Below are 26,404 nucleotides of genomic sequence, written 5' to 3'. Positions count from 1 at the left end.
ACAATATTCTTTCTTGAATAAGCAAAGCAAAAATACACGCAGCTTTGAGTTGTTATATAATTGCACTTTGTAATTTCTGATGATTTCCTTGCTCCGTAGGTCTTTTTTTCTGCCTACATCTTTAACAGCAATGTTATGGTGAAGGTGGCCACACAACCAGCTGATAATCCCCTTGATGTTTTATCCCGGAAACTTCACCTCGGACCAAATGTGGGTAGAGATGTTCCCCGTCTGTCGCTGCCTGGTAAACTTGTATTTCCAAGGTAAAATCAGCACTTCTTTTACTGTATTATATTAGAAAAATTTTCCCTCCCTGTACGCTGCAGTAGCACTAATTCAGTTGGAAAATACCAATTTAATTCCCTGTTTAGTCACTCCCTCTTGGTGAGAAGAAAGGTATGTAGTGAGTAGTGAGGATTGGATGCTTTGCATTTGCTGACTCATAGCATGCAGAAATGATCCTAATTAGGTTAAAAGGTGGCCTGTTCAGCACAGGATACACTTGCAACATATGTGCGAGTTCTAGAGTTTAATGACTGCTATTATAGGATTTTTGACCTTTTGCTTAAAAGCAAAAGACCTGAGGTTTATTACAACATCAGAATAGTCTTGATTACTGCATAATTGCAAGTGATTGGGAAGAGAGTTAGAAACTGATCTAAGCAAGGAGGGCTTACCAGGTAAGTGCTGTGTTGGAGGGAGATAATTCCACATCTCTCTGCTGCTGGGGCTCCTTGATGTCTCCGATTTTTAATATGCATAGGCCTGATCAGGCAGTAAGCTCCAGTACATCAGCCGTTACGCAGTAGGTTATGTTGGCATATTTACTCTATCCTTGTTTCTTTAGATGTTGGGACACTGAAATTGCAGAGGTTTGGAGTTGATTGTCTGCAGTGATAAAACCAAAATTGTTCATTTTGTCATAACTTAATTTGGCTTTGTTTTCATGAAAAATATCTTGGATTTAAGATAATGGGCAATTTTAGTTCTTAATCTACTTAACAATTGGCTCTTTCTGGGAATCTGGCGAGACTAGTTGTCTGTGTGTTTTGTCTGAATGAGGCCAAAGATCCAAGAAGTCCATGAATTGACTTCCTGCCGTGTATTAGAGGCAGTCTGTTCACACGGGAATGAAGGTGCCCTGCCTATCAATGTTAATCAAACAGTTTGATAAAATGGTCAGCTGGCACCTCCCATCAACGCCTAGGGAAGAGGTGATTGAAATACTGAGTCAATGGATCTGTTTCATTGAGTGAGTTAAGAGCAAAAGCAGCTTAAACACTACTGGCAGAAATAAACTGCTTTGGAGCAACGTGTCATTACTGTCAAAATGGGTATGTTTAAAACTGAGCTGAGGTGGTGGTGAAACCACTGAGGGAAGAATCTTCAGTCACCAGCATTTAGCTTCTATTCCATAAAAGTTTGTTGAGAAAGAAGGAATGTGCAAAATGAAGCTCAAAACCGAAGTGGAGGAGTCTAGAGCTCGTCCCCTTGTGTTCTGGGCATGAACCCAATTTCAGTTGCTCTCTAGTTCCACAGGCAGCCACTTTTCTATGCTGGGGATCGGCGATATTGTGATGCCAGGTCTTCTGCTCTGCTTTGTCCTGCGTTACGATAACTACAAAAAGCAAGCCAACAGCGATTCCTGCGGTGCCCCAGGACCAGGGAACATCTCTGGACGTATGCAGAAGGTCTCTTACTTTCACTGCACACTTATTGGATATTTTGTAGGTGAGTAATTAGTTTAATATGGATAGCTGCTTAGTGAGCAGAAGTGGGATTATTGTAGTAGGTTTAAAAGATGATGAAAGCAAGTGCAAAGAGGCTTTGAGAGAATGCTTGGTTATGTTCTTTTTTTAATCCTCCTCTCTTTGGGTTTCGTTGGTGTGGTCTAGGGAGAAAAATCCTCCTACAGTCTTCCCTTTAAGGTTTTTTTTTTTTTGGTTGTATTTTATTTAGAGGATGAAAGAGATTATCACTGTATTTTTGTTAGCAACTTTTTGTACTTTGCTTTACTAGCATAGAAGGTGTCGTAGCTCATACCTGGGTTATGGGAAAAATACAGGAGTTTCTAGATGGACTGTGCTGCGCAAGAGTACAGCTAGGTCATTCATCCAGATAACTCCCGTGGTTTTGTATTCTACTGTTAACGCTTATGATCCTGTGACACTTCAGTACATACAGAAAATTGTAAATAGTCACAACTGGAATGCTGTTTATAATTTGATGTAGCCATCCCTCTCCTCCCTAACATAAAATAGATTTTCCCGTAAGGTCAGGACATGTGTGTGCATATCCTGACCTCCTGCAGTCCTTCTGAGGATGAAAAGATCATTCCCTACCAACAGCCTTTCTCTTCCCCCTCCTTGTCTTTCCCCCTGCATTCCCTTTCGACAGATATCCAGGAAAATCATTCCTGGTGTGTACAACCCTTCCTCTCAGCCCCCTGTTTCTCGGGTGAGGGGCCTCAGACTGACAGTCTCAAGAGGTCCCGGCTCTGGAGCAGCACTTCAGTGTGGTGCATTCAACTTCCCTTCGCCTTTTGTTGCGTTTTGTTTGAGTTATTCTTAGCTTAGTCTTTGAGATTCAAAACTGGAGCAAGTGGCTCAACACAGCCTAATATTAAAATAGAATAATTTTTCACCGTTTTGTTTGTTTCACTTGTGTTCAGGGAAAGTGAAGCACAGATAAGTAACTTTTCCACAGCCTGTCTCTTAAATGGTGGGGAAGGGAGCTGCGTGTGGATGAAATGATGAGAACATCCATATGCAACCTAAAGATATTTGAGTCCCTTTTTTCTTTTACAGGTCTATTAACTGCAACAGTAGCTTCTCGTATTCACCGGGCAGCCCAGCCTGCCCTACTCTATTTGGTACCATTTACTTTATTGCCACTCCTCACCATGGCCTATTTAAAGGTAAGACAGGATTATGGTTTCGCAGCAGGAGGCTCTGGGGGTCAGCTGGAAGCGGGTTCAGTGTTCTCGCACCGGGCAGTGGCTCTCACGAGGAGGGAGCGTGTCCTTAACAGCCCTGGCCCAGAACTAAGGTACTGCTGCTCTTGGGCTGAATCTTCATTTTGGAGAGCGGAGTAACTGAGAGATGAAGTTCCTGAAATAGAAGATAATTTATGTACATAAAGTACCAGTAATTATAAACTAACTAAATTCTGAAGTATTAAATGCTGTTTGAATTAAATAAGTGAATTTGTCCTCACCCAGCTGATCGTGCAAGAATGTGTGCACAAAGGTCGAACAGAGATTGGAGAGGCAGATCCTTGTTTGCCTCTTTCCAGTCACCCGTTCTGAACAGAAATTTTAAAATGTAGCCTTTCCTGTTACGGGGGCTTTTGTTGAAACACACATCTAGCACTCTGCAGAGCGGAGCATAAGAAGGAGCAGAATTTTCCACCTGCATAAATGTTTCTTCCCCATCAGAAACCCATTTTGGGTAGATCTGCCACCAAAATAAGATGTTCTGGCCTGACAGGGAAAAGATGATGATTTTTTTTTTTTTTTTTTTTTGTACTGTCTTTATTGTAATTTGCAGAACAGGTGAATAATAGATTTGCTTGAAGACATGCTTGCAATTATATATGCATTTTAAAATCTGAATTCTAAGTGGACTTTAAAGTTTCTGAGGGCATGGTCCTTCTGCTGTTTTCCTGCCTAGGGGGATCTACGTCGCATGTGGTCTGAGCCTTTCCACTCCAAGTCCAGCAGCTCCCGTTTCCTGGAAGTATGATGGAACAGATAGAAAGTGACCTGAACTTCTGCCTTGGTCCTTTACACTTTAACTTGTGGCTTTGTCGTCTCCTAAAGCTGGACTGGCTGGTACTTGGGAAGGTACCAATGACAGGACTTGTATGAAAGGACTTCGTATTAAGAGGAGGAAAAGGAAAAAAAGCTAAGATCCTGGAGCTCCGTGTGACTCCGTATCTCCCTGCAGCTGTGGAATTGGGGACCCTTTGTGCAACTGCAGCCACTTTCCTCTTTTCCTCACTCGGATGAATTAGTACCAGACTATTATCTTTGTGAGAGAGGAAGAGACAGACTTGAAACTGAAAACGGCTTGAAGTCGTTCAAAAACTTGTGAACACTAAAAGAAAAAAACGGTTAAGAAACTGAAGCTTCTTCAGAGAACCCCTCGTGGACATTGGGACCAGTTTCCTGCTGGACTTCGGTTTTGAAATGAACTGAGACAGAAGGTCTTCTGTCACAATATTGGGTTTTTTTGATTTATTAAATATTTCCTGTGGTGTGAGGTTACTTATTAAATCCACAGACATTGAGTGACTTCTTGCAGTATACATATAAAAATTTGTTGTAACAAGTTACATTTCCACCCAGATGTCATGTTGCAGTGAAAAAGGGCACGATTTTTATACATATATATATACACACATATAGATATATATATGAATAAATAAAAAGGAAAACCTGCTAAGATCATGCTATGTAGCAGACAGGGGCTTGCTGTAATTTTTAGCATGTAGAGCAGTTTACTATGGCTTTCTTGTATATGGATCTACAATGAGCTGCTGTTTTTTTTCCCCCCTCCAACAACTGAACCTGCAGTTTAAAAACAAGTGTAGTATTTGTACCGATTGTACTCACGGACTTTAGGGGATATTTGATTTTGATCAATGTAGCAAACTAGGGAAGAAAAAAGTTCCAACCCAACCCTGTTCGTTTGAGGGGGGAGGGGGTGGGGGTGTCTTTTTGTCTTTTTTTCTTTTTTTTTTTTAATTTTCTTTTTTTACAAAGAGCTCCCTTGCAGGTTTTTAGTAGTTCCTTCTTGACTCAGTGCATGTATTATAGCAGCAATTGTCTTTGTGCTTTCTGATCATAGTAATGTATCACTTGTAAATACATTTTTTCTATTTTCTATTTTTTTGTATTTTTTGCATTTTGTTTCATTAGTGTGCTGTATTTTTTCCATGCCCCTGCCCCTTAAAGAAAAAAAAAAAAAAAAGGAAAAAAGAAAAAGAAAACTGTCCTTTACTGTTGTGATTGGTTGGAGTTTGTGTGTTGACTGCTTTGTACCCGTAGCCTGTTAAACTGTGGATTTTATTTTATTTTAAACCAGCAGTTCCAGTTCTGTTATTTTATTGACTGAAAGGCTTCCCTGAGGTAACTAGAACTTTTTTCCTTTAAAATATTCTGCCAAATTGGGTTTGGGGGACTCTCCCGAAAGCTTGTAGCTCTCGCTGGTTTGACAGATGCTCGTAACTGTTAGTTGACTGGAAGGAAAACAGGAATGTTTCAGGACGAATCTGACTGAACAGTACCGTTAGTTTGGGGTACAGTTTCGCTGCGGCAGGTAAGGAAGCTTCGGTGAAATGTCTGGTCCTTTCTGCTCTGTCAGATGTTACCAGAAGAGCATATTTAGCATGGTAGAAAATTTTCTCCAGCCAGGTGTGAGCATGGTCATTAATTAACATCTTCCTCTGTTCGCAGGCAAGTCTGTGGGTGCTCGAAGGCAGAGGGGCTGACGGGGCCGGCGGCCTCGGAGCTGGCTCCTACACATCTCTGAGAGGCGAAACGTCTGAAGAAACAGTAAGAAGCAGCAGAGCCCTTTGGGGGGGCGGGGGGGCTCCAAGATTTAGCAAGTGTGGGAGGTGGGGTGTAGCAGGGGGGATGTTGTGACTTGAATTTTTTTTTCCCCAGTTCATCTTTCACTTAGTTGAAAAAATTTCCTCTAGCATGTGCCTGCAATGCTCATCGTCAGGTAACTGTCACTTTTTAATGAAGTAAATAGTTTTTAATTAAAAATCTGCTTGTACTGTTCATAGCAGGTGTTAGGTCCCAGACTTGCAGTCAGCTTGGTACAAAAGAAAGACATCAGTTTTCAGCTACACGCCTCAGACTTAAGGTGAATAAAATATTGATAAGGATATTCAGAGAGAGAAAAAAGACACTTTTTTGGTTTTTTCCCCCCAGAGGTTCCAAGCAGTGGAATAACACCTTTAGATCCGGTGTGCTACTGCTTTGTCTTCCCAGCCCTTCCACCTGCCCGATAGCAGTGCACATCTCGGGTGCATTCGGCTTCTCAGGAGTTCCCTCCTGCCTTTTGGAATTAAAATAAAAGGTCTTTCACTGTTTTGCAGTGCCAGGAAAGCATGCTTGTGAGTTATTTTCTACACTTAAAAATCATTCTGGAAAAATTTCTAGAAGTGCTAATTGACAAATGCTTAAAGAGAATTAATTTAGCTTTCCAGAAAAATCCTGGCCTTCCTTTTTAAGCTGTACTGCCCTCCTGCACACTGCGACTTTCTGACTTGCACCAAGGTAAGAGACTGAGCTGTAACTGCAGCACTTTGTTTCTGAACCCACAGCACTGAGCTGACTGCCCAGCTTCCCCGGCGGAAGCCTGCTCCTGCCCGGTGCACAAAAACTGGACTGGAAGGTGTTTGCTGCCCCTCTGCTGTGGAACAGCAGCCGCCACTGGCAGGAAAAGGGTTTTGGTGCGTTGCAGAGGTTAACTGGGGCACAACTGTTCTAAATACAAAGCTATTACGTTTGCAGAGGGAAGAGCATTCTCCTGGGTTTTCTGAGTAAGTTAAAGCTGTAAAGCTTTGTCCCACAGTTCTCCCATCCAGAGCAACCTCACATTTGGGGGATTAGAGGCAGATTCCTACCTCGCTCCTCAGCTGCTGGGCCCTCTCTGCGCAGACACACCTTTTGTCCTTGTTCCTTCAGTCTGGCTGACAACGCGTCTTCAGCTTGAGGATGGAACTGTACAGGCTGCTTTGGGTCCTTTGGATTTCTGGAGGCTGTGTAGGGCCCAGGCTTCCCTGTCCCTCTGGGGTCTGGTATGGCTGTTCAGGCCTTCTTGGTTTAACATTTTGTTGAAATCCTTAATAAACTGCTTGACACAAAGTCCTGCAGTGAGATCATCAAACCACCTGCCCTTTGGAAGAGTTGTCAGAAAAAAATATTTTAGTAATTGTTTGACTAATATAAGCCTTCTTGTAGGAAGGTAAAAGGATACTGGCAAAAGTGACAGACCAGAGCGTGTTTATAGCACAGGTGTCAGGACACGGACAGACCTGGTAGGAGTTCTGGAGTCGATTTTCTGCTGCGTCTTTGGGAATAGTCAGCTTAGAAATTTTACTGTTTGTCATTTTGAAATTTCCCTAAGATCACACTTAATCTTACAAACACTATGAGTTCAGAAATGACCTGGGCTCGTCTGGCCAGCCAGTACGGGTGAAGTGTGTTAGAAATGGAAGCTGGTCGCTCTGTGTCTGCATGGGCCTGTTGGGAGCAAGGCGGGAAGTCGTGGGCTCTGTGTGAGGCTCGGGAGCACACCGGGGCGGCCAGCGCTGCAGTTTCTATTGGGCGAAGTTCAGAAACCTTTTGCTGAGATGAATGTTTCCTGTCCTGAGCGTGGGAGTAGGGTTTGTTCTGTGTGAGAAGGGGAAGTCACTGAGGCAATTGGGAAATACACCCTGACGGCCGGGTGGCTTCCCCGGCTTCGTATCGACCTCCCTGGCAGAAGTGGAGGGAGGGCTCCCAACGATTTTTCTTTTTATACAAGTAGTGAGTGAGTAGAATTTGAAATTAATTTTTAGCTGAACAGTAGTAAATCATTTTTCAAGTTGCAACACTGTCATGCTTCTTACCTCTATTCCATTTCTTCCAGTTACTCTTTATTATACTGTTATAGTACTTTGCTTTTTTACTTCAGGATGTCTTTCAAATCTGGTATTTTTCATGCTTTCCAATATCCCCAGCCTAACCTGCGTGTGTGGCTGTTGCCAGGTCTGTGTGTGTCATGAGGGCTCTCAACTTAGGCAAAAGATAATTTTAATTTAAAATCAAAATAATCTGTCCTATTTTTCTTACAGATAACACTGTCAGAAAAGACTGGTAGAGGAGACTATTTTGATGTGAAAGCAGTACTACAGCAATTTCAGCTGAGTGCTGTAAAACATTTTATACACTGCTTAAACTTGGAAGGCTGAGATGGCACTTTGGGTTTTTTTGAAATCGTGTGAAGTTGAGCGGCGAGCCCCCGCCGGCTCTGCGCCCCCGCAGGCTGTGCTCCGAGGAAGGCAGCTGCTCAGGAGGGGAGCCAGGCTCCAGGCAGCTCCTCGCGCCTGGGGGGGGTCGGGCCAAGAAGGATGTGGCTGGTGTCTGTGCTCCCCGGGAAGAGTGAAGTATTTCTCACCTGCCTGTATTGAACTGTGACAGCCCAGAACACCTCTCTCTTCCTTTTGTCTGTTGGGAACTGGCACGAAGAGACTGTGGGCTTTATCTAGGATATAAAATATATCAAATCTAAGTAGGGGGGAGGGGAGAAGTAACTCCTCGTTACCGTAACTGTTTCCTAACAAAGGATTCTGGCTCGGGCTCCCCCTGCTTCCTTCCTAGCAGTGTGCCTGCTGCCTCCTAACCAGTGTCACGTACGCTTGGAGCACGCGGGGGCAAACCCCACAGTGCTCTTGAGAAGTGTGGCTGTGGTTTATCTCCTTCCCCACCTCCAATTTATGCGTGACCTGATTTTCCCCATCTCAGTGCCCCAACTTTGCAGTGTTGGCAAGGTTTGTAAATTGATAAAACCCCCTGTAACTAGACCCTTTTCTCAAAGGGAAGCCTGGGCCTACCCGTGCCTGGCCAGGTTAGCACTGTCTGGGGGCGGCTCTCAGGAAGAGCTCCCCCTTCAATGCTGCAGAACTTGTTTGTGTTTTGCACTTTCAGCAGTTCTATTCTGTAACAGCCCTGAGGAGCAAACGCACACGCAGTACAGCCAAAATTCTCTCAGCCAGCAGCAGCAAGGAGTAAGCTCTTAGTATCTTGCTCTGAGAAAAGCCAGCTCTTTCTTTGCTCTCGGAGCTGTGGGACAGGCTTTGTGCGTAACCGTGCTGTTTAACCCAAAGCGCTGCTGTGCACAGTGGTGGGTGACAGGTGACCAGTCCCTTGGGACCTGTGGCAGCGGGGAAGGTAGTGGAAAACTTTTGTTTGAGAGCCTTTGCACCCTTAAAGCATGTTTTTAGGTAATGACAGAAGGAAACTCTATTAATAGAGCATCTTTAAGTTGTTCCTAGGCTCAGGAACCTGGCTGGCACGCTGTACCTAGACCAGTGAATTTTGACCGGCTCCACCCTTTTTGTCATTTGATGATGTGCCCTGTAACTTGATCCAGACTATGGCAGCAGTTCGGGGCAGCAGTTCACACCAAGTCAGCACTAGCAAGAAGCCTGTTAATGAGGCAGGCGGTGTGTGATCCAGGCTCTCCCCACGGCAGGCTCTGTCTGGTCAGAGGCGCAGCAGCAGTGCTCCCCCAAGAACAGCCAGTTCCTTGGTGCTGCCCCCCGTGTTCTCTGCGGAAGGTGCCCAGGATTTGGCACACCTGGACTGGTGTAGGTCCTGGTGTAGGTCCTGGTGCGGAGCTGTTCAGCACTGTTCTGCCCCTTAGGTCAGCCGTGGTGCTGTACAGGGGCAGCTGTGCTCTGTGCCAGGGAAGAGAAGCTGCTGTCATTTGGTGTGGGTAGGTGAGGGAGGAGTGATGCTGGAGGAGCAGATCTAGGAGAAGCAGCTAGATGGAGAGAGGAGAAACTGCTACAGGCATGGCCTAAGTGTGACTGACTGACTGCTCTGGGCCACTGGGGGTTCAGCCAGGGCTCAGCACACGAGGTCAGCAAAGACGAGCCCTGAACAGTAACTGTGCATCCTGAAGTCCTCCCGTGCAGCCAGCAGCCCTACAGCTCCTGTTCTATCTGGGCAGCGGCAAGAAGCGTGAAATAATGTCACTTCCTCCTACACAATCATAGAAATGAGCCTTCAGCAATCATCAGAGGTGACAGGGGCTGGAATCACGCTAGAAAAGTGTCTCTCGCTCCTAGAAACTCTCCATAATTTACACCACCTTTAGCGAGCACGGTTTTCCAGTAGAAATGCTCTCGTTGAAGGCCAGGTCTGGCGCTGTTTCTGCTAATCCTTGGGTTTGGAGCAGCAAACAGAAATCGAAGACTGCCCCAAGACGAAGTTGCCCTCTAGCGACCTGCAAGGGGATTATTTGTATTGCACCTTAAAGCCGTGTCTAACTGGTGCCTGCAGGCACTGCTGGTTTATGCTCCTGTGTCTTGTGACTGGAATATTCTAAATAAATTCACATTTGCATTAAAAAAAAGGAAGTTGGGACTGCTGGTCCTTTAAAATCAGGTTTTATTTGTCTTCTCTGCTCTCTTATGTGTAATAGAATCCTGCTGTGTTTCTCTCCACGCAAATAGAGGGCACCACAGGTAAGTAACTCTTTATCTCTAGTGTACTGGTCTTTTAGCCAAGGGGCAGATCACACAGGCTCTAGTCTTAATCCTCTCCATGTTTAGAGCTTTAGAGCTCCTGAGTTTAGAGCTTTTCTGTTGGCTGTTGGTTCTTCTAAAAGTTACTTTCTTGCCAAAGATAACTGAGTAAGGATATGTGCTACTGCTAAAGCTTCCTGGTAAGGATTTCTGTGCCATGTTCATTTCCTCCTTGTTGCCCAAAACATGTAGAGATTAAAGGCAGTTACTGCCACTTCATGCACTTTCCTGTTGGGTAGCTGTTGGTATAGTTAAAGCAGCTTTGGGAGCACTGGTTTTTGGTGTTTTTTTTTAAAAAAAAAAAAATCAGTCTTGGGCATTGCAGCTTTTCTGTCCTTTACTTTTACACCTACATCTGTAAGTGGCTGAGGGTGCAGGCTGCTGGGCGCTGCTGGGCAAGAGCGTGGGCTGCTTTCTGACCTTTGTTTGGACACCTACACAGACAGCGGCCAACCCCTACGAAGAGCCCTCTGCGTGTGGGCAGCTCCTGTGCCCTGCTGGAAGGAAGTGGGGAAAAGCGCAGAGCTGCCCCTGGGACCTCAGCACCAGCTGTGTCCAAGCAGGAGCTCACACACAGGAATTCATCAAGGTCTGAGCAGAAGAGGCAGCCTGGAACAAGGCAGAGAGATCACCTCTCTGTGCCTCCAGCGTTGGCACTGATCATCCACTATGTAGTGACAAGTTTTTGCAGAACAGGCAGTGGCTGGGAAGTGCCCAAGGAGAGCTGCTGACTTACTGAACACCAAAGTCCTTTTGCTGCTACCAAACCAAACCAAACCAAGGCTCCAGTTCAGGAGAAGACCTATGCTCCCCTGCAAGGCCAAGCTGCCTCCTCCCTCCTGCACTCCCAGCCATCACTTACAAACGTAGACAGGGCCTTCCACACACTGTACTTTGTCCAGAGAAGAATCAGCACATTTTAACAAGAGGGTCAGTTACTCATTGGTGAGGAACACTTCAATCATTAGCCTCATTCGAGAGAGCCTCAACCACTGTTGTGCACGGTTACAAGGCACTCTGGGGCAGTGTCGTGCTCTAGTCGGCTGTTTCAGCTACGGTAGGCCTTCAGCAATTGACCTGCTATCACCAGTCTCTGGATCTCACTGGTCCCCTCATAGATTTCGGTGATACGAGCGTCACGGTAATGGCGCTCTGCTGGCATCTCTGTCACGTAGCCCATCCCGCCCAAGATCTGGATGGCCTGAAACAAAGGTAGCAGGTTAGAAAGGAAGCAGGGTCAAGGAATTTGTTTTCTACAGAAGACAGCCACCTTAAAAGGAGCTAAGCCCACTGCAAGCGTAACCGGGGGACACATGGGGATGACTGCAGCCCCTTTGCAGTCAGAGGAACAAACAGGATTTGAGCTGGGCAAGAGCAATAGGGATGTCCCAGGCAGAGAATGAATCGCTTCAGAGGGATCTGGTAGTGATCCCTGTTCAGCTAAGACACTTATTAAGGACAGGGGAAAATAAATGCAGACACCAGAGGTCCTGCTCCATTTGCTCACGATGTTGCAAACGTACCAGTCCTGAGTGGTGCACCCCTGCTCTCTCCCAGAACTTTGACAGGGCCCTGGGCAGCAGGAGGCACAAGAAGACTTTAATAATACAGCTGCTGCAGAGCAGCATAAAATCTCTGCCCTCCCTGTCCAAGGAAGATGGCTGTGCTAAACAGCTTCAGCCATATGGGTCCATTTATCTGTTTTTGTTTTTTTTTTTTAAAAAATAAATCTAGTAAATTCTGTCCCACCTTCCCCAAGCACTTGTGTAGCAACACAAACTCCCTTTCAGCGTGGTGTCACCAGAGATGTCAACTGAACTAGTTACCTGATGAGCAATGGCCGTTGCAGCTTCTGACGCAGCCAGTTTGGCCATCGCCGCCTCCTTTGGGGAAAGAAAACATCACTGAGGGTGCAGCTGTCACAAGAAGGACCACCTCACTTCCATGAGGAGCTGGAACGCTCAGACCAGCTGTGTAGAGACAGGCCTGACCACTGGTGCCAGCTGAGCGCAGCCACCCCTCTCCCCTTGGCTAAACCCAGGACTGGGCTCAGCTGGCGCCTGAGGAGAGAGCAGAGTCGGGTGTCTGCTGGTGGGTTAAACACCAGCAGCACTGACGGGGCGAGTGCCGAGCGCAGACGCTCTACATCACCGTGCGCTTTTCTTGCCTCGAGCCTGTGCCCCGCGCTGTCGCTGCTAGACGAACGCAAGGCTGGCAGTACCTTTGTGAAGGGCTTCCCGTTGTCCTTCAGCATAGCGGCTCTCCAGGTCAGCAGGCGTGCGCTCTCCAAGGCCACAGCCATATCTGCTAGCTTGAACTGCAACGACAAACGCTGCCTTTGTCCCGGGGGGTGGCCTCTGCCTGCACGAGAACATGCAGCAGGAGCCTCCAACCCCCGAGGCCACTGTTGCTAGAAACAGAGCACTTCTGACCCAACACTCAATTCTAAAGGTATCTGAAAACTGATTATTACCCTGTTTATCCCAGAGAGGGCAAGGTGCCTGAAGCCATGCCTGAGAGCCCGCAGCAACCTTCCACCAGCACCGGCCCTGTCTGGAACCGCTGCACCCGCCCAGCACGTACCTGCACCGCCTGGAGCTTTGTGATGGGCGACCCGAAGGCCATTCTCTTTTCAGCATAATCCACCGCACAGTCCAGAGCTGCCTGTGCTATTCCAAGCGCCTGTGAGGCAATACCAATCCTTCCTCCATCCAGAGCTTGCTGAGAAAGACACAAAATATAGGTGTTAAGTCAAGTCATACTTGATCAAAAATCGTACACTCGCATTTCTGATCTTGCTGGGAAGCTGCTGTAGGCTGACTATCCTCTGGGGAGAGACCTCCTTGATGCAGAATATTCCGGTTAAGCAGGAAGAGAGAGGTGTAACATGCACTGGGCACTGCAGAGAGAGGCCAGGGGTACAGGAAGGAAAGCAGAAAGGAGAGAGATTGCTGCTTATTAACGGGGGAAAAAGAAGAGGGGGTGCCAAATAAGGGAAACACCACAATAAGGAGCTCTGGAAGGGGCTGAAAAGAACCCTCCAGCTAGACCCCTGGCTCACTGCGCAGATCATTTTACTTTAACTAAAAAACAAAAGGAAATCTGGTCAGTTTTCTTCTTTGCCCTCATCATTAGTACACACACCGAAGCATTTTTCAAAATGACTGAATTGAGTCAATAACCTGATTTACCTCAAAACCTGCCCATTGGGCTTTTCACTGCTTCCCTGCCTCCCTACACACAGGGAGAATTTACAGCACCATGAGAAAAGGCTTCACCTTCTCAGTGCTGGGCTGAGCATCTTAAAGTGGCTGGTGACTGGTGGGTTCTTTTTGTTTTGGACATAATGGAATGGGCTGTTCTGCAGGGCGCTCAGCCTTTTTCAGAAAGTCAGGCCAACAAGTGGTGTTTTGCCCCTGCAGAGAGCAGTGAACACTTCCAAGGGATAGCACCTTGCTGCAGGGAACACGCTGTTCCGCAGCTGCCTGGCTCCACATCACACCCCTGCCCTAACTCAGGTTTCATCCACCATTAGACACTAGCCAGAGGTTGTCCTGGGCCTCCACGACAGCTTTCCTCTCCCACAGTATTAGGGAAAATGTCATGTTTTCCCTTTACCTACAGGTACAAACTGAAGGACTAGGGTTGGGAAAGGAGAAAAATTAAAACACAGCACTCCTGCTGACACACCACCTCAGCGGCATCAGCGTTCCTTCATCGAGAACTGCCACATTGACTCTACAATAAAAGTGCTGTCAAGGATCTACAGTAAATTAGTGATTCATCAAGCTCTATGAATGACTTCTCCCACATTGGCAAGAGGGGTCAACTGGTTAATGTTACACAGAACAGCTTCTGCTAGTGGTTCTCACCAAAGTGATTCTAAGTCTGAAAATGGTTTTGAAAATGGTAACCTTGGGAACTACAGCTTTACACCACCACAGCTGCACCCCGATCCATCTCTTACCATGGCGATTTTGAAGCCCATTCCCACCTGCCCCAGTAGGTTGGCCTTGGGTATCCGACAGTCCTCAAATATCAGATTGGCAGTGGAAGAGGCTCGGATTCCCAGCTTGTCTTCTTTCTTCCCCAGTGACAGCCCAGCAGTTGGCATGGGAACCAGGAATGCGCTAATACCCTGCAACAAGACCCAAACTCTTAGGATTAGTGGCAACTTCCCACTTACCTGGCTGTCAGCAGGCTTCCTCCAAACATTTTTCATAGAAGCCACATGTCTAGGTAAGCAGGAGAAGGGAGGGGAGAGCTGAGACAGAACAAAGCCCCTCCTCTGCTCAGTGCCTGCACTGCTCTAAATACAGCGTCCCCAGGGCCTTCTCAAAGTGCTTCTCCTACACAGCTCCTTTAATCCCACCCCTCTTTCCTGACTGACCCACATGAACACACCTTGTGCTTCAGGGATTTATCCGTAGTAGCAAACACCACAGCGGCCGAGGCGTCCCAGGCATTGGTGATCCAGGCCTTGGTGCCGTTCAGAACCCACTCGTCGCCATCCAGGTGTGCCACCGTGGATGCCGCACCCGCATCGCTGCCGTTTCCTGAGCAAGGCGCCAGCAAACAGAACTCAGGCAAATCAGTGGCAGCCCGGGGCACAAACCCACCCCCCGCCCACAGCCTCTGTCAGCTCACAGCACCGCTGGAGCTGCGGTAGGGTCAGCACTGTCCCTCCCAGCAGACCCTAACAGGAAGGGGAAAGGCCCGTGTGTCTAAGACATGTCCATCTCCAGAGCTCTGCTCACAGAGGGGATGAAAACTTTCAGCATGGACCATGGGGATGGCAGTTAATACCCTGGGCACCGAGACTACATTTACACAGAATTACTATAAACCACCTTTCTACAAACCGTTACCATCTCACAGATCTAAAGTCTATCCTAAACCTGAGTATGGAAAGAAGCTACCCTACGTTCTTTGCAACAGGAACAGTAACAGTCACATCACCTGGTTCACTAAGGGCAAAACACCCAATTTTCTCTCCACTGGTGAAGGGAGCAATCCACTTGTGCTTCTGTTCTTCGGAGCCAAATTTGAGTATTGGTCCTAAATACAGAGACTTCAAGAATTGAGAGCTGAGTTAATGCCTCTTGAAGGTACAAGCAATCCAGAACTCCCTAATGTCTAAGTGCTCTCCAACACACCAGAACCCACCACAGGAACAGATCCCATTTCTCCCCCACACCAATCACCCCCAACGCCAGCCTCGGTCCACGCCCGTCCCTCCCACACAACCCGAGATATTTACATTATTGACGCTGACGATGACGCCCGTGGACGCGCAGCCCCTGCTGATCTCCTCCAAGGCAATGGAATAGGCCAGGTAGTCGAGGCCTGCTCCTTTGTACTCCTCCGGCACGTCCATAGCCAGCAGCCCTAAGCCACCCATCTTCTTCACCTGCACGCAGGGAACGGGGAAGTAAGACCCTCTGCACCACCAGTGTCCCAGCAAATCCATGCGGACACATGGAGATAAAGACATAGCAGGGCTACACACAACTCCTGGTGAAATGGGAATCTGACTGGACAAGCTGACAGGTGTCCCCAGGTCCCGATGACTTCAGCAAGAGCTTGCACAGTCACTGATGCCTAAGACGAGGCTCTGGCTTATTTAAAGAGCTCTCTTCAGTACCGGGAAGGAGGGAGCCTTCTGAAGGTGAAATAGGGATATACAACCCCACCAGCCTCCCACCAAAGCTCTTCCCCTTGCATATCTCCTGTCAGTAGGAAGCTCTCAATGGGAAATCTAAGCTGATAAAAATCATTAGACCTTTACCTTTGAGTCTGCTGAGCTTCAGCCTAGGACTGCACAAGGGAAGAATTTTACAGAATGAATGACTCACAGAACAGTTTACAAGAAAGTGATTTTTCATTCCCATTACAGCCATGTCTTGCTTCCCAGAGAATTTAATTGTTGGTTACATTCCGAATTATTCCACCCCAAGTTCCCTAGCTGGATCCCTGGCTTCTTCACCATAAGTCTTCAGAGCACCGACTGTCTTACTCAAGGTCTTGTTAACATCTGGCAACATACAAGAGAAAAACCAAACTTCCCTGTTTTTATATTTAAGATGTCAAGCTTTTGGTGTTACAGAAATAAGCATGTTACCAGCCTCTGCTTGCTGAAGAGAAGTCAAGAGGAATCTTTAAACAAATATTTTCCCTCCTGTATGGGCACCAAAACCACTAGTCCTTCACATCAGATCCAGAGTATGAACAAAAGACAGAAACTAGTTCTATGTATGTTGCTTTATCTTAATAAAGTTTGCATTTTGAATTTTCCCCTACCCATTCAAGTGAAAAGACTTAAAATCAAATGTAAAATTCTCAGGTAAGAACAGTAAAGTATTTTCTTCCTTAGCATGAGTATGACTTTCCTGGCTATCTTCCTTGTTCCTTAATAGAAAGAGGGGTGTACGACAAAACTCGCGTGTCTCTGACTATGCTTGCCTGGAGCCTTTTGGCTAACATAACAGTCTATATTTTTCTGGAGCTCAATATTTCATTGCAATGAACCAGGTGAGTTAGTCTGCTCAACATGGCACAGAACGTACTGCAGTGTCTGTACTGCTTTTCACAAGAGAAATCATAGACTGGAATCTCAATTTCTACACAGCCCCGGAGGATGACCAACATGCATCTCCTATGTCCTGATCACTTCTTTTCACCGTCTAAAATGCACTCAGGTAATCTACGCTTCCTCACTATAAACCATTTTTATGGTTATGTGCAGTCTATAAAAGTATTTCATTGATTTTGTAAGTCAGCTGTATTACAGCCCTCAGGAAAGGCAGTAAGGGAACTGAAAATTCAACGGTACTAAAGCCAGATACACAGAAATGCAAGTAGAGCTCAAAACGTCCTGTAGGCATTACAACCTCCACACTCAAAGAACTTTGCAGAAGTTGGTCTAAACTTCCAATTTTCTACTAAGCCCGAGATTAATGCACATTTTGCTTCGGGCCCAGGTGGTCCTGCCGCAGCAGCAGAGGGAAGTCAGGCTCTGAAGGAGCCAGTCCGGCCCTGGGGTGCCCACCCCCGGCGGGCGCAGCACGCACCTGCTCGGCCGGGAAGCGGTGCTCCTTATCCAGCTGAGCTGCGAGAGGCATCAGCTCCTTCTCTGCGAAGTCCCGGCACGTCTGACGCAGCATCTGGTGGGTTTCTGGCAGTTCCACCGTCTGGTACACCGTGTGCAGCCGGCGGAGGCACCCGGAGGCCAGCGCTGAAAGGGAGAGAGGGAATTGAGGGCCCGGCCGCAGACGGGACTCGCCCACACCGCCGGGGCCCTCCCCGGAGGTACACTTTTCCCGCGACAATGGTGCAACGGGATCCAGGACCGCAGCCGGGGCACAGCGGGCCGGGAGCTCAGCGGGAAGGCAGCTCCGCCCGGCCGCGGCTGAGGGAATCCGCCTCAGGCCCTGAAGGGCACCGGGGCGCCGCCTCCCGCGCAGGCCGCGGCCCCCCACCCTCGCGTGCCCCGCAGCCTCCCCGCCCCGGCAGCCGCGGCGGAGCGAGGCCGAGCCCGGCGCCCTCACCCCTGGGCGCCCTCACCCCTGGGCGCCCGGCCGCCGCGGGCCAGGACCACCAAGGCCGCCGCCATGTCCCGCAGCGGTCGCCTCAGCGGAGCGCCGGGGGCGGGAAAACAGCGCAGGCGCGGGCCGCGCGCACAGCGCCCCCTGGCGGAACGGCCCCGCCCAGCACGACCCTCCCCTGGCCCCGCCCGGCACGGCCCCACCCGGCACGGCCCTCCCCTGGCCCCGCCCGGCACGGCCCCCGCCCGGCACAGTCCTCCTCTGGCCCCGCCCGGCACGGCCCCGCCCAGCACAGGCCCCCAGACTGGGCAGCGCCGCTGCGAAAACGGGACGTTTCTTTATTCCTATTGCTGGTGACAAAATAACGTTTATACAAATACATCGTCAGGCGGGCACGGCGCCGCGGAGGGCGGGCGGGGGGGCCGCCGGCATCGTGCTGGGACCCAGAGACTGAAGGGGCACGGCCAGCACGGCTGCCACGGCCCCAACCCCGCGGCCGCAGCTGGGGTGCCCGAAGGGGATGGCGCGGAGGAGACGCACCAGCAGCCCAAAGGCCACGCTGTGAGAGATACAAATACGTGTCCTGTAACAGCACGCAGCTCCAGGCAGACGGAGATGGTGTTTGCTGGTGTTTGGTTTTCCCTCTGCTGCTGAGGAAGAGGTGGTGACCCTGCCAGGCAGCCGTCCCTGTGCCTTGTCCTTATCACAGAGCTTCAGGGAGAGGGCAGCGGTCGAGTCCGAGGGCTACACCCGATACCGGCCACGCTCTGGGGCAGCACAGGGCTTGGTACCTCGATGCGCAGGACAGAGGACAAACATTGGGAAACGGTTGAGGAGGATGTAATGAAACACAGAGCTGAGAAGTAGTTACCACATTTGGACCTTACTGCTTCACCACCGTGACATCCTTCACGCGTTTCTGACTTCTAAACACTTGTTTTATTCTTCCAGAACCCTCGGACAAGTGGAACAAACATCCTCAAGCGCTAGAAGGGAGGCTGCTGCTTCTCTGCAGCAAGAGACGTTGAGAATCCTAAGGAAAACACACAAAGATGCTTCCTACCAAAAATGGAGGACAGCAGTACCCAGTCTGTACAAGACGAGACGACCTTCCTTCGCAAGGTGCAATGTATTCCTCAGTAAATCATGAAAACGTCTGTCCAGGAAGCCTGCTTGCATGGATTCTAAGCACTCGCCTCAAAAATGTGAAAAAGAGGTCCTGGTGCTAAGAGGACAAATACTGGTAAGATTTAGCATGAGTTTGTGGGTTTGGTCCCTTTTTTTGTGAGAACAGAACACGGTATGATCCCAACTCTTTTCTCTTTCCAACTCAGCACATGACCTGAGAGAAGCTGTCTGCACAGATACCTTTTCCCTTCCTCAAACTTCAACCGATACTGAAAACACCTCCCTTGCGTTCAGCACCTGGCTAGGACAGACCATCCGCCTGACAAGAATGAGATCCCACAGGAATTTCTTCCTAGGCTCACTGGCATGAGTAGCTTTGACCCATCATTAAAGCATCAGAGCACACAATCCAGAAGGAAGATGCTCTGTTAAACCATGTTTACCAGAGACATCGTCCCTGCCACAAAGATAAGACCCTTTATAGAAAGCATCCAAGAGAAAAGGAACCTTAGAGAAGCAGCTGAAGTGGGGACAGGAGTTTGGAAATCCCTGACTTTTTGGATTACAATCAACTTTTTCAGTGCTGGATTGCCCGCTTGTAGGGACTTTTTTCTGCAGCATGTTTTTTGGGCAAAGACCTTCTAATTTGGCAAAGCAAATTCAGCAAGAAACTGAGGGGTGCTACTGCTGCCTGCAAGTCTTCTGGTTTTCCTCCAGTTTTCCTTTTCTTATTGCTGAATAGCTGATACATTCTCCAATGGGAAAGCAACTGCTTCAATGCTTTTTTGTCATCACAACTGGCAGAGATAATGACTAAAGACAGGAATTCACTTTCCTATCAGCATCAAATGCCTCATTTACATTTGGCAGAGCTCTCCTGCCGTCAGTTGCACTCTGAAAAGCAGCGGCTAGATGGCACCCACACCCCTGCAAATACCCCGACCGCGCAGAGCTGCACGCTGACTCCTACCAACAGCTCACACAAGTTGGTATTTGCCTGCACAGTAATTTCTGCTGCTCGCTCTGGCAACAGTCCACCTTCCTTTTAAGAACCTTTACGCAGTGACATAGAAAACAGATGGGAATCATCACACTCATAAGAAAAGCAAGAGGTTGCTTCATGCAGAAAATGTGATAAAAGTAACATTTAAAGGCACCTGGATTTATACTACATACAAATTCAGCTCAATATGCTAAGATTTCCTAGGGAGTAACTAGCAGGCTCTTCAGATACTATTCTGAGCATCTCAGAATACTTCAGGATGAAAAACACACTTCCAGGCAGTTCTGCCTTGTCACAAGTAACTTCCAGCAAAACAAATGTTTCCCACCTCACTGGCACAGCACAAGGCCTTCTGAAGACAATCACTGCGAGAGGCATCTCAAGCTCCACCTTACAAGCAGCTTTAACTGATTCTGAAGTAACTAAACAAGATTGCCTAAGTGCCTTTGGAGATGCTGGAGGGGATTGATGGTAGCAGAATTGTTCTTCATCTTTCAATCAGGCAGACCTTGCCCCTCCACATTCCCAAGACATTTGTTGTGGTTGCTCATGATTAATGCTCCACCCAGAACAGGTCATTTGTTGTGGTTAATCATAATTAAATATCTTCCCAAGAGCTGGAGATTCTTTCATGGCTGCCACCCCACATACTCTCACTGCTTACCCTGATGCCAGCTGATCTTCTACGCCAAAGTTAACATCATTAATCTGCAAGGTAAAAGCAGTGGTTTCCTATTGCTATATGCATTAAGAGGATCCAGGCTGTGATGCCCACCCCACTTAATCCTGCTAAAACATAAACTATGTTGAATCTTACTTAACACAATAGGTAACCAACTGTATCCACCAAGGAGTTAGATTTCAAGGAAGAAATGGAACTAACTAATACTAGCAAACATCTCTAGTCTAGACACAACCTAGTCTCCATGTACAAAAGACACAACTGACCAGCCCAGCGAGGGGACAGAAAAAACGCCAGTCTTGAGAGACAGCAAAATAGGCAGAAAAGGGTTTTGCTAGCTGAGATTTTGCACGGTCAGGAGTTGGGGCCCAGCATGGCTGCTGGGAAGACACAGGTCTCCTCTTCCCACTGCATGATGCTATTTCCTATCGCCAGATCCCAAACTGTGAAGTACATCCGCTGGTCTGGCGGTAACTACCTTGGCAGAAGAACTTCCTAAACCATAAATAAGCAGCTAAGTAGGCAAAGCAGTGATGGGAACTCAAACAATTAAAAAGAGAATCACATAAATTCTCACTTTGTAAGAATCCCGCTCTGTAACACTGAGTGATCTGACCCGGGAAGCTTTTAGCTACTAATACCTCAAATGAGCTGGTAACACCACCATCTCTCCCTCCAGCACCTCTGACAGATCGTTCAGGTTTAAAAGTATACAGAGATTGAAGCCTAGGAAGCTTGGCTTCCTACACATTTTTCAACTGATTTTCCACATTCTTCCTTTTTCCTCTAAGTCCCACTAGACTGACACCTCCCCTCCACCCCAGCTAGACTGACAATGTGCTGTCGATCTAAAAAGCAATATATTCTGTAGCAAGAGCCAAAATTCCTACACAAAGGGAAGCAGGAGAAATGGTAAATATAGTATTAACTTCAGCTCTAAGGTTGACCCCTGAGCTCCACAATGCAACAATCTGCTCACAAAAGCTCAAGTAGAAATGCTATCAGACTGACTCAATGACCAACCTGGATAAAGTCCCTTTTTCCCCCCTACCTCGTATCTCTAGTGAAATCTCTGGCAAGACACAGATTAAACTGTTCTCAGGAGCAGCTCAGGCCCCTGGATGCAGAAGGAAGATTCCTGCACTGCTTAGAAGCTGAATTGGTCTCTTATTTTATCCTTCCCACTGGAGAACACTGGGATGCACCCTAAAAAGCAATGTCAGCCATGCTACAAACTAAACCACTGTGCACTAAAGAGATGATCTACCAACTGAAGAAGAGATCTGCTCTTCAGGCATCACTGGCTACTTAAAAGGGTAAAATTTTCCTGCTAAGAAATAGCTTGACCAAACAACCCGACCTCTTGAAAGAGGGTGGTCACCCAACAGGTGAAACATCAGAAGCACTAAAGGTGCAACCCAACTATAAAGAATGTAACAGCAAGAATTTTCTAATAGTGCCTCTGATCCATGACCTAACCAAGGTACCAGAAGGTATCCAGAAACAGAGAATGAGAAGCAGGATAGGTTGAGTGTTGGATAGAGAAGTGTTTGCAGGGAGATTTCCTTTACTTTCATGAGCTGTCGTCTTTGCTTCATGTTTTCAGCCTCATGCAAGGAGAAAAGGTTTGGCAAGAAGCCTTGTTGCACGAGACAGCAACTCCAGTCCACTCCTGGACATTTGGAACAGCATCACAGCATCCAGTGGAAACAGAATGATTACTGTCCTCCATTGTAAGCATAGTCGGCCTTGTTGTGCATAATCAACTTGTTGTCCACAAAGTAAAAGCTGTCTGAGCGGGTCTCGTATGGATTTTCAACCATCAGACGGACTGTGAAAGAGAAAGCTCAATTACATTCAAAAGCCTGCCACACTCCACTGGACAGCACAAACTCAGAGGAAAAAAGAACTCTGCCACTCTGCCGGATTTACCAGGCTGATGCTCTGCCCTACGCAAGAGAAGCAAACTGCTCTGCTGAGCACGCTTCAAAAGCTCTGGCCTGCCCCCTCCTATTCTTCCTAATAACAGGACAAGTGCTGTCAAAAGCAACGGGGGATTGAGTAATCTCACACAAGACGACCTCAGAAACTGTCAGAGCCACCACTACAGCAGAGCAGCAATCATGTCTGTAAGCAGGGAGGTAGCAACCTGCAAATGAAAAAGCGGCGTCATTCCCCACATGTACACAGGCAGGGTACAAACTCTGCGCCTCCTCCCGCACCTAGGCAGCCACAGAAGGGCCCACGTGCTCCTGCTCTGTCCACCCCCTGAGGTCAAACATATCCTGTGCAATGTATATTTGCAGAGATCTTAGTAGGCTCAAAACCACACCTCTCAGAGAAGAGCCAGCTCTGTTCCAAAGCAGAAGGCTCAAGCCCTAACAAGCAAGTGCTGAAAACAGATGCGTGGCTACCAAGAGAACCCTTTTTCAGGGTTTTGTTATCTTCTGGGCTACACTGTTAGGCATCAGGCATGTCAGCCCTGTGACTGATCAGTTCTTGCAGCCTGGGACTTGACAACACAGGTTGCCTTCAGCTTTCGTTTTCAAAGAAGGAGAATTTGCAGCACAAATCTGTAATTCAGTCAAGATTACACACAGCTTAAACCAGGAACCTGTATCTATTTATTCCTGTCCCCCTCCATCCCAGTCACAACTTCTTTCACAAGGAGAGAGAGGGAGAAAAGGAGTATATGCACACACACAAACAAAACACAACTCAGTGTGCGAAAGGAGATACTTACTAAGGTCTTCTGAGAGCTGAGGGAATTCATAAATGTGTTCACATGTGTTCCTGCTACTGGGGATGCAGAAGCCAAAATCAAAGTCAAAGTTCTTCAGCAAGCGATCTCGGAAGTAATGTCTCTCAATCATTCGAAAGTTTGACACTGGCTTTTCTCCCACTGTGAATTCCACTCTGTATGCAAAAAGTAGGAGAAAACCAGCTAAGACGACATACCTCTCTTCCCATTGGAAGGACAGAGCCTTGGACCCGAGGCTACACAAGGATCCAACAGGTCATTCCAGAGAGAGAGAGAGAGACTTTGACATCTGTAGTGTAAGATGGGTTCCCACTAGTCTTTGACTCAGTTTTGTTACAAATTGTCAAGGGACACTTTATAAACATCTGATTCTCCCTTCTTTCTGTGAACTCATACTCACGTTGCACCAACAGTCCGAAGACGGAGGAATGCTGGGGTGAACTGGTAACGAACAAAGCGGCCTGCACTAGCGTCCAGTTCACTGTTGTCATCTTCATCCTCATCATCTTGCTCTAGAAAACACAACAGCTCAAAGTTATTCTGCTAATAGCGTACACGTAAGGTAATACTGGCTAGCGGGTGTATCGGGACAAGCTGCCTATTACACAGGCACTGAACGTAAAGGTGTTTAATGACTGGTCTGAGACTCATACTGGCACTAAATAATAAAGAAAGATCTGCTATGATGGCGCAGCCTTGGTGGCTCCGGAGCTGAAACCACACTCAATCTAAAAGGATATCCCCCCTCACAATTGCCAAAGCACATGAAAGACGCTCGGTACCATAACCAACCAACAAGGGAAGATTTGCAGTTGATAGTACTCTCATCTCCTGATAACCACTTCATGTTTTTATGACAAGTTTCTCAGCAGAGGTAAACTCAGAGTTGCTGGAATTTCATAGGAATTTAGTCACCAGGACATATCAAAGGTTACCTTTCTCCTTGGTTTGCATGGGTCCTGCACTGCAACTTCTCAGCTTGGCGAGCCTCTCTCGCCTCCCCGCAATGTTAGCATAACATACCTGAAGCAGATGGCTTTGCAATTTCAAACAACACTGTTCCGGTTTCAAGGTCTCGGATCTTAAACCTGGTGAAGTCAATGTTGTAAATGTTGTCCTCGGGTTTGCATAAATAATCTAGAAGAGAAAGAAAACATATAGTACCATTTCAAAAGATCTCTGAGCAATTACCAAAGGAACTTCTTTTTTTTTGCTAGCCCCAGCCCGTTAAGATACATACGGCACGTTGTTTTGCAGCTTTAGGAAAGCAGGACAAAATTGAAGCTAGGAGAAACAAAGGCACACTAGGTGCCAGACAGCAGAGCAAGAAAGGGAAGGAATCGGGACAGAAAAGCAGAGATCTGCAACCCAAGGGGAAAAAAACTCAAACAACAAAACCCGAAGAACACCTCAAACTTTCTGGAAGTTGTAACAAAGCACACGGCGCCGCTGCCGCCGGCGCCGGCCAAGGCGCACACTCCGAGGCCGGTTCCGAGGCCGGCGCCCCGGCTGGCACCACTAATCCAGGGCGCCCCGGCTCCGCCGCTCCCTCCGCCGCCGCAGGGGCACGGCCCGGCCCGGCCCGGCTCCGCGCCCCCGGCCGCGCAGCCCCCTGAGCCGCGGCGAACGGAGCCGCGCGGGGCGGGGGGCGAGGGGGCGCCCGCCCGGGAACCGCGGACCAGCCGGCCCCCGGCCGAGCGCTGCCGGCCCGAGGCGCCCCCGCCGCGGGGCCCGGCGCCCGCGCTCCCCGGCCCGCACTCACTCTCCGTCACCCGGCACAGCCCCAGGACGTGCTCGGGCCGGACGGTCTCCAGCGCCAGCAACTCGGACTCGGTCCACGGTGGCCTCGGCGCCGCGTCAGCCGAGCCGCGCCGTCCCCGCAGGCGGCTGAGCGGCCCCCCGGTCCCTGGCGGCGGCTTCTTCTCCGGGCCCGCCGCCGCCGCCCTCGCCTTCGAGCCGCTCATCGCCCCGCCGCCGCCAAGATGGCCGCCGCCTCCCCCCGTAGCTATGGGAGCGAGGGGCGGGGCCGCGGCGGGTCAGAGGGCGCGGGCGTTGCCCAGCAACGGGGGGGGGGGGGGGGGGGGGGGGGGCGCCAAGCTAAGCAGGGCTCTCCGCGTGTGCCCGGCCCCGAGCACCCACCCGAGGGCGTCCCCGGCCCCGGGGGCGGCGCCGGGTAAGGGCGGGGGAAGGTGGGAGTTACCCGAGGTAAAGAAACGCACCAAACCGGCCCCACGCGAGCTGCTCCCCCTCCCCGCTGCCCCCCGGCACCGTGAGGCGCCAGCCCGCGCCCCGCTGCGGCACCCAGGAAGCCGGGAGTCACCCCCCCTCTGCGCGGCGGGCGCACCTGGGTCTCCCGGTAATTAAATCACGGTCTGATTACAGAGAGTGGGTGTCCCCCGGAGGGCCCTGGTCCTTTTAAGGGAGGGTGACAAGCACTCTTCAGCACGGGGGTGCCATGGAGTGCACACCCCACTGCTGCCCTGGCCTGGGGACACCCCAGCTGCTGTCCCCGGGGAGCTGGGACCCAGATCCGGGCAGGGACAGTGACAGGACCGTGTGCCCCGAGGAGGGTCATCCAGGAGCGCCTGCGCCCAGCCATGCTCTGCCCGGGTCAGCCAGCCTGCCAGCCCTGCCCCTGTCACCCCCACTCCGCGACCCCAGGAGCACACACCGGAGGGACAGTGGCAGATGTCGGACGAGTCTCCTGAGCCTGGCAGGAGGGAGTGGGGAGGTGCCACGGGAGCATCACACTGAGGAAAGGATGAATTTCTTCCCAAAAGAGGGGCTGCCCACCAGTCTGCTGGAGCCACTGAAGAGCTGCTAAGAATCACCTCCATCCCTTCAGGGAACTGGGGCAAGAACAAGAAACATCTGCGTCCTCCTTTCAGACTCCAGCCAACACTCAACATGCTCAAGATGACTGGAAACAGATTTAGAACAGTGGTTAGTGACGTTTGCTGCTGCTTGTAAGCAGCACG

General features: G+C 49.0%; 3 protein-coding genes across 7 annotated transcripts in view; 1 reads left to right on the top strand and 2 right to left on the bottom strand.

Moving 5' to 3' along the window:
- SPPL3 (signal peptide peptidase like 3) overlaps positions 1-5,002 on the top strand; it is a 62,136-nt gene extending 57,134 nt beyond the window's left edge. For all 4 annotated transcript variants that reach the window (XM_074886740.1, XM_074886741.1, XM_074886739.1 and 1 more), the window contains exons 8-11: positions 100-263; positions 1,532-1,731; positions 2,808-2,917; positions 3,672-5,002. In XM_074886740.1, the coding sequence (XP_074742841.1) occupies positions 100-263; positions 1,532-1,731; positions 2,808-2,917; positions 3,672-3,743 (546 nt within the window). In that variant the 3' untranslated portion in view covers positions 3,744-5,002. The remainder of the gene's footprint in view (positions 1-99; positions 264-1,531; positions 1,732-2,807; positions 2,918-3,671) is intronic.
- A 5,152-nt stretch (positions 5,003-10,154) lies between these two features.
- Positions 10,155-17,962, bottom strand: ACADS (acyl-CoA dehydrogenase short chain). Its single transcript, XM_074886742.1, has 10 exons — positions 17,872-17,962; positions 17,379-17,542; positions 15,569-15,718; positions 15,268-15,379; positions 14,713-14,864; positions 14,276-14,446; positions 12,892-13,029; positions 12,530-12,625; positions 12,135-12,191; positions 10,155-11,509 (listed from the first exon to the last, which is right to left on the bottom strand). Exons 1-10 carry the CDS (start codon positions 17,918-17,920, stop codon positions 11,357-11,359), a joined length of 1,242 nt encoding a protein of 413 aa, XP_074742843.1. The 5' UTR covers positions 17,921-17,962; the 3' UTR covers positions 10,155-11,356.
- Positions 17,963-18,170: 208 nt separating this feature from the next.
- On the bottom strand, positions 18,171-26,314 carry UNC119B (unc-119 lipid binding chaperone B). 2 transcript variants are annotated; one of them, XM_074887755.1, is made up of 5 exons: positions 26,098-26,314; positions 24,450-24,563; positions 23,827-23,938; positions 23,409-23,581; positions 18,171-22,496 (listed from the first exon to the last, which is right to left on the bottom strand). In XM_074887755.1, exons 1-5 carry the CDS (start codon positions 26,261-26,263, stop codon positions 22,384-22,386), a joined length of 678 nt encoding a protein of 225 aa, XP_074743856.1. In that variant the 5' UTR covers positions 26,264-26,314; the 3' UTR covers positions 18,171-22,383. The 2 variants fall into 2 exon arrangements, with proteins under 2 accessions (XP_074743856.1, XP_074743855.1); XM_074887754.1 differs by lacking the exon at positions 26,098-26,314 and adding an exon at positions 25,189-25,413.
- Positions 26,315-26,404: the final 90 nt, after the last annotated feature.

The sequence above is a fragment of the Strix uralensis genome, chromosome 17 (genome assembly GCF_047716275.1).
Source record: "Strix uralensis isolate ZFMK-TIS-50842 chromosome 17, bStrUra1, whole genome shotgun sequence".
Lineage (NCBI taxonomy): Eukaryota > Metazoa > Chordata > Aves > Strigiformes > Strigidae > Strix > Strix uralensis.
The sequence above is the reverse complement of the archived record's forward strand: the minus strand, read 5'-3'. Positions and strand labels throughout refer to the sequence as shown.